Here is a 14,376-nt window from a genome sequence, read left to right on the forward strand (position 1 = left end):
CCTCAGCGCTTACCGCGTCGTGGCCGCCACCCAGGTCCGTGACGAAGTTGAGGACGTGAGCCATGTACTGGGTCAACTTCTCCTGGTACCTGCGGGCGGTGAGCCGCACCTCGCCCTGCAGCTCCCAGAGCTGCGCTAGCAGCGCCTTCTCGCGCCGCCTCCAGACCCGAGGCCTGGGTCCCCTCCAGCTCCCGCCGCGGACGCCCGGCGACCCCCCGCATGCGCCCCCGCCCCCGCCGCGGCGGATGCCGGGCGCTGAGCTGCAGCCCCCGCGCAGTGACCGGTCCCCACTGCCCAGGCCGTTCGGCCGGGAAACGCTGCCCGGGTGGCGGCGGCGGGCAGGGCCGAAGTCGCAGCGTTCGACGTGCGCCGCCAGCTCGCTCAACTGCACCGAGCGGCCGCAGCCGCGGGGGCGGTAGTCGCACTGGATGCGCAGCTTCTGGACGAGGCTGCGCAGAGGCAGCACCCGGTACAGCTCGCCCGGCGCCAGGGGCCCGCACTGCAGCGGGCACCGGCGCCGCCGCGCCGCCCAGGGCAGCAAACAGCTGGCGCAGAAGACATGCCCGCACGGGGTGCACAGGGGCTCCTCCAGCACCTGGCCGCACAATCTGCACTGGAAATCTGGGTCCACCGATTCGGCGAAGCGCTCCAGGGCAAAGCCCATGGTGGGGATGGGGGAGAAGGGGGCACGAATGCGGGGTCCACCTACTCCGAACCCCCTGTCTCCCCCGAGCTACCACAGGGACAGTGCTCTTAGCTGAGGTGGTTCGTCGGAGGGGAGAGGAAGGGGTGAAGGGGAGTGATCTGAGTTTGTTTGGCTGGAAGTTTTCTGGCTCTGACTAGGTCCCCTGATTCTCCCGTATTGACACGAATAGACGCCACCTCCAGGGGATCCCCCTCTCCCCAGTTCCCCCAGCTCCTTCTCCTCTTCCCTCTCCCCCTTCCCCCAATCTACGTACTCCTTCGCTGTCCGCTGCTCTGCAGTTTTTATTATTTCAAATTTTGTCAGAGAGCTGAGGTCGGATTACAGCGATCCCCTGGAAAGCTGTGGACCCCTTTGTCCGAATAGTGAACTTCAAGCAGTCCTTGAATAGAGCTGGCACGGCACAGTGCAGGCGTTGAGAAAGAAGTCAACCCCACCAGAATGGAAGGTCTCTCTGGAAGAGCAGGATCGTTGTCGGATTTTCCACTGTCTTCATCGCCAGGCATTCAGTCGTTCTTCAATAAATGTGTTTGAGGTCGATGATCTTCTGTTCTTTCAAATCCACAACAAAATTATCCGCTAAGTGACTGCGGCCGAAGTATCTACTCTGAAGTATCTACAGAGCCAGGCTTCTTAAATCACGATCCAGAAATCAGGTGAGTGTAAGAGAGGCGGGATGTTGGCTGACAACAAAGGCCAGGAAAAGGCCAGGTGCTCACCTTGGGACATCTTCCGCTTAGCGAGAGCTTGAATCGCCATTCAAGATCCTCTGCAGCAGGAGGACTCTACGATTCTGTTACCAGGCAGTCTGACTCCAAGTTCAAGCACCACACCATCCGTCTTGTCTTCTACTTCCACAAACATTTTACCACTAGGGACGGGAATGAGATCATTTGGGCACCTGAAAAGGAGAATTAAAGGAAAGGATTATGAAAGAAAGCAGTGAAATAACAGAAATAAAAATTTATGACCAATTCCCCCTACTTACCTTGAAAATACAGTTTAGATCTAAACTGCCCCCTTCCTCCAGTTTGACTCGTCGAAGTGTGTAGCAAGCAAGCCTTACAGGACACATGGAGTAAGGGGACCCTTCAGCCTTCCCGCCCCAGCTTCCTTCACCATCTTCTGAACCTTAGCAATGCAAAGCAATCCTATCTCCAGGATAAGACCACTTCCTGCCATTTTTCTTGAAGTTACTTCCACATAACTTAGGATGAACTTCCTAAAGTAGTCCCTGATTGACTCCTCACTGTTCCCAGAAAATTATGTACTTGATATAGTGTCAAAATGTATCAGTTGAAACACATGAAAGAGGCTCCAGACTTTGTCCTTTAAATCCTTGACACCAACTAAAAAGTTAGCAAAGGCTAATTGTAGAGGCTAATAAGAATTTTCTGAGCCTTTTGAAAGAGGAGACTTCATTAGGGTAGTTCAGTAGCAAGTGAGGATCCTGGGGTGGGTTGCCAAATATCTGATATGTTTTTAAACTTGTTTCAAAACAAGATCATTGCATATGCACAGTAACAGTATAGGGTATATAGTATATCATACAGTATATGATAAAGTGACATTTGGCATAGTGCTTTACATTCCTCTCCACAATGGCCAAGCAAATAAACAATAAATTCACTGAATAAATAAATCATTTAACAGCATGAACATATTCTTGGGAACTGGGTGAATCGGGAAAAGCAGAATGTTATAAATGTATTCAAATAATTCTGAGCAAGAGGCATCTATTCCATCTTTTTAAGCTATTGAAAAAGCTGTGACTTAAAGCTGTGACTTAATAAATAGGGCTTGACAATTATTGTTTTACAATAGAAACAATGGCAATAGGAACTTTTTAAAAAAGTGAATGTGAACAGATGGAATCTAAAAATATTCTAGAAATATACTAGAAAATGAGACTTGCAGTTACTTGAAAAGAAAGAATTAAAACAATGGTTACATAATGCACTTGGTCCATCCATGCAATTCTTACAACAAAAGTTAGAAACGTGAACAGGTTATGGTATTAGTTTTTCCAGGTTATATAATGTTTTGATTGCTAAAGGGAAAATGGATGTCAAAGACCGTGTCCACAGAGAATAACAAGTTCAAAACTGAGAACATGTAAAGTGAAGCCAAGTAACAAAGTAGGCCAAAAGTGAACTTGGGAAAATCTTTTAATTTTGAGAACATGCAAGCTTGAGTGTTTTCAAAACAGTTAAGTGCTGGGAGAAAAACGGTACAAGTTAAACCCTGAAGTAATGGACACACTTAACATGAACCCCATGGATTCTTCCCATCTGAAAATGTTGCAACATAGTAAAGGTGTGACATCAGTTGAGCCAAATAGTCTGATTTCACTTCACAGACTGCAAAAAACTATTCCACATATAAGAAAAATAGTAATATCTAGGAAAAGCTTGGGCGAGCTAGAAACATGAAGCTGAGTTCAGTTCAGTTTAGATTGAGGTAATTAGCTGCGGTAAGCAAAGGATGCATTTGGAATAAGTTTAAAATAGAGTATGCACAATATTTCAGCAAAACTGATCCAGTAATATTGAAATGTCTTTTGGTAAATGAGACAAATTAGTGCCTTGCATCATTAGTTTGTACATATCCTTTTGCTTTCACTATCATAATTTTCTTTTGAGTGTCTGGTTAGTGAAGTTTGAAGATGAGCCATTGTCTTCCTTTTTGTCTAGATATCCTGTTGGCTGTAGCCAAGACCATGCCTGTCTTTTTTCTCTTAAGCTTTCTTTCAGACTGAACTTGAGAATATGAATAGCCAACTGAGAGATGAGGGGAGATAATACATAGACCTAGTTTGTCACTAAGCCAAGAGCTCTGGCTTGATTCAAAATATCTTTAAATAGTTGATATTTGGTTGGGTATTTTCAGCTTAAGAAATAGTTTTTCCTTCAATTCACTGTCAGGAATCATATTCCTGAAAGCAGATTAAAAACATTAACTTGCTGTAGTCTTTGGGTCAATTTCTAGACCAGTAATGAAAAATAAAGCATGCCCATAGATGTTTTGAGTGAAAAGAGGCAGGGTTCCAACCCAGTTCTGAGTCATCCTTACTTTCAAGGATGAATAGGGAATCGGAGAGTTACTTATTGTTAAGTCAAATGTTAAAAGACCTAATACTGAAATACTATATTCCAAGAATCACAAATGATGAATGGAGAGGTGAAAAATAAGGAAGAGATATTTTCCACTCCATGCGAAGATAATACCTTACACCAACTCATTTGTGATTTTTGTCATGGTGTCTCATGAATTTGATTAAGAATCGTGAAATCAGGAAACCTGAAAAAATTTTTTCAAAAATTAAATGTCATTTATTTCATATGTTTATATAGCATAATTTATACTTTTAACATTAGTAATTTTTTACATCTTCTATTATAATAACTGGAAATGCCATCATTTATATTTTCTTTTCTCTGTCTCTCTAGTCATTTATCATTAATTAATTTCATGGTCTATAATCAAATACATTTTCCCAAATTTGTGGATAGAGGAGCCTAGTGGACTATATATAGTCCATGGGGCATAAGAGTCAGACATGACTTAGTGACTGAACAACAAAATAAAACTATATAATATTATTCTGATAGATAAGACAAAAATACCCAGCTGCTCTATATTTATCAGTATTAACGAAACTAAAATTCATTTTTGTTCTTGATAGTTTCGCAGTATAATCTAGGATCAGGATTGTATCTAGTAGCATAAATAAATATGTTCATAAAGCATAAGATAATATAAAGGTCAATGTAGGGAAAGAGACAATTAGCCAAGATGGCAGAGGTCAGGCTTTCATTCTTGCCCCATGTTTCCTAAATGCATGACTATGTAACAGCTGTGATCGCTTATAGCGCTGCACAAGCACATCTCAATGTACCTGCTTGGCCACAGGCCACTTTTGTTCTATAAGCATATATAAGCTCCACCTGAAAAAGCCCTTGTGGCTACATTATTGCTGTGTCCTCTGGGTCAACCACAAAAGGAGAGAATACAGAGTGTCTGCTGCTATGGCCGGCGCACCCACCATTAGAGAATAAACATGTCTGCAGTTCCTATGACTCCTTGAGTTTTCTTCCAGCTTCCCCTCTCCTGTCTTGCCTACCCTGGGGTTCAGCAAACAGTGCGCAAAGCGAGGAACAGCAAGACTGTCAACTTGAGACTAGTTAAAAATTCCGAACTTGATAAAGCGAGAGATGCTTTAAAGTTGAATTTTTGAAAGTCCATTTAAAACAAGGTAGGTATTTTTAGTGGAGAAGGAAATGGTAACCCACTCAAGTGTTCTTGCCTGGAGAATCCCAGGGAGAGGGGAGCCTGGTGGGCTGCCATCTATGGGGTCGCACAGAGTCAGAAATTACTGAAGCGACTTAGCAGCAGTAGCAGCAGTAGGTATTTTTAGAAGATATGTGGGTTACATACTATGCCAGATGAGAGACACTCTATGATATATTTTACTCATTGGTAAATAAAGAATTGATTACACTCAGAGAACGGAGAGCTGTATAAGTGTTTACAATCCCTGTCTTTAGGAGTTATATGCTATTATCTTGCTTTTGGCCTACCTCTGGCAAAATAAAGAGGTAGAAGCAACATCATGACAGTAGAGATTGCCATTTTTAAGAGGAATAAAGTGATATGAACAAAGCTATTATGCATTCCAAATCAGTAAAAGATTTATGGTAATTGGGCAGTCTCTGTGAGAATAACTTGTCAGACAAAGTGAAATGGAGAATTTGAAGAAAAGCAATCAATCTAGACAGCATATTAAAAAGCATAGACATTACTTTGCTAACGAAGGTCCATCTGGTCAAAGCTTTGGTTTTTCCAGTAGTCATGTATGGATGTAAGAGTTGTATTGTAAAGAAGGCTGAGCACCGAAGAATTGATGCGTTTGAACTGTGGTGTTGGAAGACTCTTGAGAGTCCCTTAAAATGCGAGGAGATCCAACCAGTCCATCCTAAAGGAAATCAGTCCTGAATATTCACTGGATGGACTGATGCTGAGGCTGAAACTCCACTACTTTGGCCATTTGATGTGAAGGACTGACTCATTTGAAAAGACCCTGATGCTGGGAATGAATGAAGGCAGGAGGAGAAGGGGATGACAGAGAATGAGATGGTTGGACAGCATTACCAACTCAATGGACATGAATTTGAAAAAAACTCCGGGATTTGGTGATGGACAGGGAAGCCTGGCATGCTGAAGTCCATGGAGGTCAAAAGAATCAGACACTGACTCTGCAACTGAAATGAATCAATTAAAAATTTTGGCAACGTTCAATTCCCTTATAGTCTGACTCTCTAAAGTCACTGAGACATTACTTAAAGTAACATTCAGTAGAGTTCAGTTCAGTCGCTCAGAGGTGTCCGACTCTTTGCGACCCCATGAATCGCAGCACGCCAGGCCTCCCTGTCCATCACCAAATCCCGGAGTTCACTCAGATTCAAGTCCATCAGGTCAGTGATGCCATCCAGCCATCTCATCCTCTGTCGTCCCCTTCTTCTCCTGCCCCCAATCCCTCCCAGCATCAGGGTCTTTTCCAATGAGTCAACTCTTCACATGAGGTGGCCAAAGTACAGGAGTTTCAGCTTTAGTATCATTCCTTCCAAAGAAATCCCAGGGCTGATCTCCTTCAAAATGGATTGGTTGGATCTCCTTGCAGTCCAAGGGACTCTCAAGAGTCTTCTCCAACACCACAGTTCAAAAGCATCAATTCTTCGGCACTCAGCCTTCTTCACAGTCCAACTCTCACATCCATACATGACCACAGGAAAAACCATAGCCTTGACTAGACGGACATTAGTCGGCAAAGTAATGTCTCTGCTTTTGAAATGCTGTCTAGGTTGGTCGTAACTTTTCTTCCAAGGAGTAAGGGTCTTTTAATTTCATGGCTGCAGTCACCATCTGCAGTGATTTTGGAGCCTCCAAAAATAATGTCTGACACTGTTCCCTGTCTCCCCATCTATTTCCCATGAAGTGATGAGACCAGATGCCATGATCTTAATTTTCTAAATGTTGAGCTTTAAGCCAACTTTTTCACTCTCCTCTTTCACTTTCATCAAGAGGTTTTTTAGCTCCTCTTCACTTTCTGCCATAAGGGTGGTTTCATCTGCATATCTGAGGTTATTGATATTTCTTCCGGCAATCTTGATTCCAGATAGTGTTTCTTTCAGCCCAGCATTTCTCATGATGTATTCTGCATATAAGTTAAATAAGCAGGGTGACAGTATACAGCCTTGACGTACTCCTTTTCCTATTTGGAACCAGTCTGTTGTTCAATGCCCCGTTCTAACTGTTGCTTCTTGACCTGCATTCAGATTTCTCAAGAGGCAGGTCAGGTGGTCTGGTATTCCCATCTCTCTCAGAATTTTCCACAGTTTATTGTGATCCACACAGTCAAAGGCTTTGGCATAGTCAATAAAGCAGAAATAGATGTTTTTCTGGAACTCTCTTGATTTTTCCATGATCCAGCGGATTTTGGCAATTTGATCTCTGGTTCCTCTGCCTTTTCAAAAACCAGCTTGAACGTCAGGAAGTTCACAGTTCACGTATTGCTGAAGCCTGGCTTGGAGAATTTTGAGCATGACTTTACTAGCATGTGAGATGAGTGCAATTGTGCGGTAGTTTGAGCATTCTTTGGCATTGCCTTTGTTTGGGATTGGAATGAAAACTGACCTTTTCCAGTCCTGTGGCCATGGCTGAGTTTTCCAAATTGTCTGGCATATTGAGTGCAGCACTTTGACAGCATCATCTTTCAGGATTTGAAATAGCTCAACTGGAATGCCATCACCTCCACTAGCTTTGTTCGTAGTGATGCTTTCTAAGGCCCACTTGACTTCACATTCCAGGATATCTGGCTCTAGATGAGTGATCACACCGTCGTGATTATCCGGGTCATGAAGATCTTTTTTGCACAGTTCTTCTGTGTATTCTTGCCACCTCTTCTTAATATTTTCTGCTTCTGTTAGGTCCATACCCTTTCTGTCCTTTATTGAGACCATCTTTACATGAAATGTTCCCTTGGTATCTCTAATTTTCTTGAAGAGATCTCTAGTTTTTCCCATTCTGTTCTTTTCCCCTATTTCTTTGCATTGATCGCTGAAGAAGGGTTTCTTATCTCTTCTTGCTACTCTTTGGAATTCTGCATTCAGGTGCTTATATCTTACCTTTTCTCCTTTGCTTTTCACTTCTCTTCTTTTCACAGCTATTTGTAAGGCCTCCCCAGACAGCCATTTTGCTTTTTTGCATTTCTTTTCCATGGGGATGGTCTTAATCCCTGTCTCCTGTACAATGTCACGAACCTTATTCCATAGTACATCGGGCACTCTATCTATCAGATCTAAGCCCTTAAGTATATTTCTCACTTCCACTGTATAATCATAAGGGATTTGATTTAGGTCATACCTGAATGATTTAGTGGTTTTCCCTACTTTTTTCAATTTGAGTCTGAATTTGGTAATAAGGAGTTCATGATCTGAGCCACAGTCAGCTCCTGGTCTTGTTTTTGTTGACTGTATAGAGCTTCTCCATCTTTGGCTGCAAAGAATATACTCAATCTGATTTCAGTGTGACCATCTGGTGATGTCCATGTGTAGAGTCTTCTCTTGTGTTGTTGAAAGAGGGTGTTTGCTATGACCAGTACATTTTCTTGGCAAAACTCTATTAGTCTTCACCCTGCTTCATCCCGCATTCCAAAGCCAAATTTGCCTGTTACTCCAGGTGTTTTTCCTACTTTTGCATTCCAGTCCCCTATAATGAAAAGGACATCTTTTTTGGGTTAGTTCTAAAAGATCTTGTAGGTCTTCATAGAACCTTTCAGCTTTAGCTTCTTCAGCGTTACTGGTTGGGCATAGACTTGGATTACTGTGATATTGAATGGTTTACGCTGGAGATGAACAGAGACCATTCTGTCATTTTTGAGATTGCATGCAAGTACTGCATTTCGGACTCTTTTGTTGACCATGATGGCTACTCCATTTCTTCTGAGGGATTCCTGCCCGCAGTAGTAGATATAATGGTCATCTGAGTTCAATTCACCCATCCCAGTCCATTTTAGTTCGCTGATTCCTAGAAGGCCGACGTTTACTCTTGCCATCTCTTGTTTGACCACTTCCATTTTGCCTTGATTCATGGACCTGACATTCCAGGTTCCTATGCAATATTGCTCTTTACAGCATCGGACCTTGCTTCTATCACCAGTCACATCCACACCTGGGGATTGTTTTTGCATTGGCTCCATCCCTTCATTCTTTCTGGAGTTATTTCTCCACTGATCTCCAGTAGCATATTGGGCACTTACTGACCTGGGGAGTTCCTCTTTCAGTATCCTATCATTTTGCCTTTTCATACTGTTCATGGGGTTCTCAAGGCAAGAATACTGAAGTGGTTTGCCATTCCCTTCTCCAGTGGACCACATTCTGTCAGACCTCTCCACCATGACCCGCCCATCTGGGTTGCCCTGCGAGCATGGCTTAGTTTCATTAAGTTAGACAAGCCTGTGGTCCTAGTGTGATTAGATTGACTAGTTTTCTGTGAGTATGGTTTCAGTGTGTCTGCCCTCTGATGCCCTCTTGCAACACCTATCATCTTACTTGGGTTTCTCTTACCTTGGGTGTGGGGTATCTCTTCACGGCTGCTCCAGCAAAGTGCAGCCACTGCTTCTTACCTTGGATGAAGGGTATCTCCTTACTGCTGCCCTTCCTGACCTTCAAAGTGGGATGGCTCCTCTAGGCCCTCCTGCACCCTGTTTAAGAGAGGTCAGTTGTGAGAGATTGCTCTTAAATAAGATAGTAATGTTACCTTTTTATAATGTTCATAGGGTTCTCAAGGCAAGAATACTGAAGTGGTTTGCCATTCCTTTCTCCACTGGACCATGTTTTGTCAGCTGTGAAATTAAAGACATTTGCTCCTTGAAAAGAAAAGCTATGAGGGATCTAGACAGCATATTAAAAAGCAGAGACATTACTTTGCCAGCAAATGTACGTCTAGTCAAAACTATGGTTTTTCTAGTAGTCATATATGAATGTGACAGTTGAACCATAAAGAAAGCTGAGTGCCAAAGAATTGATGCTTTTGAACTGTGGTGTTGGAGAATACTCTTGACAGTCCCTTGGACAGCAAGGAGATCAAATCAGTCCATCCTAAAGGAAACCCATCCTGAATATTCTTTGGAAGGACTGATACTGTAGTTGAAGCACCAATATTTTGGCCACCTGCTGCCAAGAACTGACTTATTTGAAATGACACTGATGTTGGGAATGATTGAAGGCAGGAGGAGAAGGGGTGACAGAGGATGATATGGTTGGATGGCATCACCAACTGGATGAATATGAGTTAGAGCAAGCTCCGGGAGTTTGCTCAAGGACAGGGAGGGCTGACATGCTGCAGTGCATGGGGTCACAATGAGTCAGACATGACTGAGAGACTGAACTGAACTGAATGTTACCTTAAGTGAGAGATGGTTTGTATAGGAAAATATATTAAATCCTTTATTTGATTTACCTTGATTTTCTGTGCTGTATCTCTGTGGACCATAGTTGCTGATAAAGAGGGAAGATATTAAAAACAACTATAAGAGCTAATATGTAATAACTCTACTATGTGAAGGCAATCTTTACATGCACACTCTCAATCAATTCTCTCAATGACCATTTTGGGTAGATACTATTATTACTCCTACAATTTACCCAAGTTTACAAAAAAAGTGGCAGAACAGGGATTAAACCAAAATCTGCCTCATTAAAGAACATTCACTCTTAAACATTACACTGTAACAACATTTTTGCCACACCTTGACTGCTGAGTTATTTTAAAATAAAATGTGCATATCAAATCTCATTGCAAATTGAAGTGATAAATATGTATATTTGAATACCACTTCAAAGGTTACAACTTTTTCCTGTCCTTTAAGGAGAGAACATCTATGTTCATACTTATTAGACATCTTGGAGTAATTAATGAATGAGAATATAATGCTAATGTGGTTATATTTTAGATCAGTTTGTCCCATATAACTGATCTAAAATTGTCTCAAAGGCAAAGGAGAAAAGGAAAGATAAACTTATCTGAATGCAGAGTTCCAAAGAATAGCAAGGAGAGATAAGAAAGACTTCCTAAAGAACAATTCAAAGAAATAGAGGAAAGTAACAGAATGGGAAAGACTAGAGATCTCTTCAAGAAAATTAGAGATACTAAGGGAACATTTCATGCCAAGATGGGCACAATAAAGGACAGAAACAATATTAACCTAACAGGAGCTGATGGTATTAAGAAGAGGTGGCAAGAATACACAGAAGAACTATACAGAAAGATCTCACTGACTCAGGCAACCACCATTGTCTGGTCACTCACCTAGAGCCAGGCATCCTGGAGTTTAAAGTCAATGGGCCTCAGGAAGCATCACTATGAACAAAGTTAGTGGAGTTGATGGCATTCCAGTTGAGCTATTTCAAATCCTAAAAGAAGATTCTGTTAAAGTGCTGCACTCAGTATGTCAGAAAATTTGGAAAACTCAGCAGTGACTACAGGACTGGAAAAGGTCAGTTTTCATTCCAATCCCAAAGAAAGGCAATGCCAAAGTATGTTCAAACTATCACACAATTGTACTCATTTCACAAGCTAGCAATGTAATGCTCACAATTCTTCAAGCTAGACTTGAATAGTACATGAACTGAGAACTGCCAGATATACAAGCTGGATTTAGAAAAGGCAGAGGAACCAGAGAGCAAATTGCCAACATCCATTGGATCATAGAAAAATCAAGAGAATTCCAGAAAACCATCTACTTCTGCTTCATTGACTATCCTAAAGCCTATATGTGGATCACAACAATCTGTAGAAAATTCTTAAAGAGATGGGAATACCAGATCATCTTACCTGCCTCCTGAGAAACCTGTATGCAGGTCAAGAAGCAACAGTTAGAAAAGGACATGAAACTACAGACTGGTTCCAAATTGGGAAAGCAGTATGTCAAGGCTGTATATTGTCACCCTGCTTATTTAACTTTTATGCAGAATACATCATGTGAAATGCTGGGCTGGATGAGGCACAAGCTGGAAACAAGATTTCCAGGAGAAATGTCAATAACCTCAGATATGCAGATGACACAACCCTTATGGCAGAAAGCAAAGAGGAACTAAAGAGCCTCTTGATGAAAGTGAATGAGGAGAATGAAAAAGCTAGTTTAAAACTCAGCATTCAAAAAGTGAGGATCAGTACATCCAGTCCCATCACTTCATGGCAAATAGAAGGGGAAACAATGGAAACAGTGACAGACTTTATTCTCTTAGGCCCCAAAACCACCACAGATGGTGACTGCAGCCATGAAATTACAAAATGCCTGCTCTTTGGAAAAAAAAGCTATGACCAACTTAGACTGCATATTAAAACGCAGAGACATTACTTTCCAACAAAAGTCTATATAGTCAAAGTGAAAGTGAAAGTCACTCAGTCATGTATGACTCTTTGCAACCCCATGGTCTATAGAGTCCATGGATTTCTCCAGGCCAAAATACTGGAGTGGGTAGCCTTTCCCTCTCCAAGGGATCTTTCCAACCCAGGGATCAAACCCAGGTCTCCCACATAGAAGGTGGATTCTTTACCAGCTGAGTCAAGAGGGAAGCCCAAGATTCCCGACCCAGGAATCAAACCAGGGTCTCCTGCATTGCAGGCAGATTCTATACCAACTGAGCTAGGAGGGAAGCCCCTGTATAGTCAAAGCTATGTTTTTACTAGTAGTCCTGTATGGGTGTAAGATTTGAACTATACAGGAGGCTGTATGCCAAAGGATTAATGCTTTTGAACTGTGATCTTGGAGAAGACTCTTGAGAGTACCTTGGACTGCAAGGTGATCAAGCCAGTCAAGGGTAAAGGAGATCAATCCTGAATATTCACTGGAAGGACTGATGGTGAATCTTAATATTTTGGCCACCTGATGTGAAGAGCTGACTCATTTGAAAAGACCCTGATGTTGGGAAAGATTGAAGGCAGGAGGAAAAGGGGACGGCAGAGGATGAGATGGTTGGATGGCATCACCAACTCAATGGACATGGGTTTGGGTGAACTCTGACAGTTGGTGATGGACAGAGAGGCCTGGCATGCTGAGGTTAACGGGGTTGCAAACAGTTGGATACAGCCAAGTGACTGAACTGAAGTGAACTGAAGAGGAGAAGGGGATGAAAAAAGATGAGATGGTTGGATTACATCACCAATTCAATGAAGATGAGTTTGAGCAAGCTCCGTGAGATGATGAAGGAGAGGGAAGCCTGGCATGCTGCAGTCCATGGAGTCACAAATAGTCGGACACGACTGAGCAACTGAAAGACAACATCAATACCAATGTGGTTATATTTTAAATCACTTTGTCCCATATAACTGGTCTCAAATACCTGGGAGTTTTCTATATAATAATCCAATTGTCTCAGTTCTTTAAACCCTGGCTTAATTAATCAGTCACTATATATATTGATTGAACTGTTATTTTCTGTTTAGTTTTTCATTGAAAATTTTCTGTAACTTAGTATCTTCTAATTGTTTCTCCACAAAGTCATAAGCTTTTGAGATATGCTAAGTTCAATTATTTAAATTTGTTGCTTAGAGAATGCCAGCAAATTATTTTGTTGAATTAAATCTTTGGTTTTTACCACTTGTTATAATATAGGAAACCTGGTAGGCAGCAGTCCATGGGATCACCAATAATTGGAGGTGACTGAGCATGCACACACACTTGTTGTAATGATACAGGAGCTAGAGCTTAAAACTAATATCAGTAAGTATAGTTTGAAGACAGCACTAAGGAAATGTTAAATGTCACTGATTATTTTTACCCTCAGTTACAATTGTTCCCCTTTATCTGAGATTTTGGTTTGTATGGTTTCAGTTTCCATAGTCAACTTCATTTTGAAAATATTCAATGGAAAATTCCAGAAATTAACAGTAATTCATAGATTATAAATTGCACAACATTCTGAGTAGTGCCATTATACTCAATCCTACCCAGGATCCACAACCATCAACATGATCATGGCTTGATAATTTAAAATTACTGGAAACAGATCATCCTCCATCTGAGGTACCATCAGAAGGTCAATATCAGCCTAATGCTGTCACAATTCTTATGCCATTCACCTCACTGCATCACATCATGTAGTCATGTAATTTTATCACATCATCACAAAAAGAAAGATGAGTGCAAGATATTTTGAGAGACAGCATTCACATAACTTTCATTTTAGTTTATTTATTTTATTTATTTTTTATTTTATTATTTATTTAGTTTATTATTGTAATATATTGCCATAGTTGTCCTATTTTAAGTTATTATTGGTAATCTCTTACTGTGCCTAACTTATAAATTCAACCTTATAATAGATATGTATGTATAGAAAATCAAGATTGCCGAGAGAAATATCAATAATCACAGATATGCAGATGACACCACCCTTATGGCAGAAAGTGAAGAAGAACTAAAGAGCCTCTTGATGAAAGTGAAAGAAGAGAGTGAAAAAGTTGGTTTAAACCTCAACATTCAGAAAACTAAGATCATAGCATCTGGTGCCATCACTAAATGGCAAATAGATGGGAAACCAGTGGAAAGAGTGTCAGACTTTATTTTGGGGGGCTCCAAAATCACTGCAGATGGTAACTGCAGCCATGAA

The 14,376-nt window shown here is 41.5% G+C and overlaps 1 protein-coding gene across 1 annotated transcript in view; it reads right to left on the reverse strand.

Moving 5' to 3' along the window:
- Nucleotides 1–756, reverse strand: part of PDZRN4 (PDZ domain containing ring finger 4) — a 436,221-nt gene extending 435,465 nt beyond the window's left edge. Inside the window, exon 1 of the mRNA XM_005680159.3 lies at nucleotides 14–756. Coding sequence (XP_005680216.2) covers nucleotides 14–664 — 651 coding nt within the window. The 5' untranslated portion in view covers nucleotides 665–756. The remainder of the gene's footprint in view (nucleotides 1–13) is intronic.

Source organism: Capra hircus, chromosome 5 (genome assembly GCF_001704415.2).
Source record: "Capra hircus breed San Clemente chromosome 5, ASM170441v1, whole genome shotgun sequence".
NCBI classification, from domain to species: Eukaryota; Metazoa; Chordata; class Mammalia; order Artiodactyla; family Bovidae; genus Capra; species Capra hircus.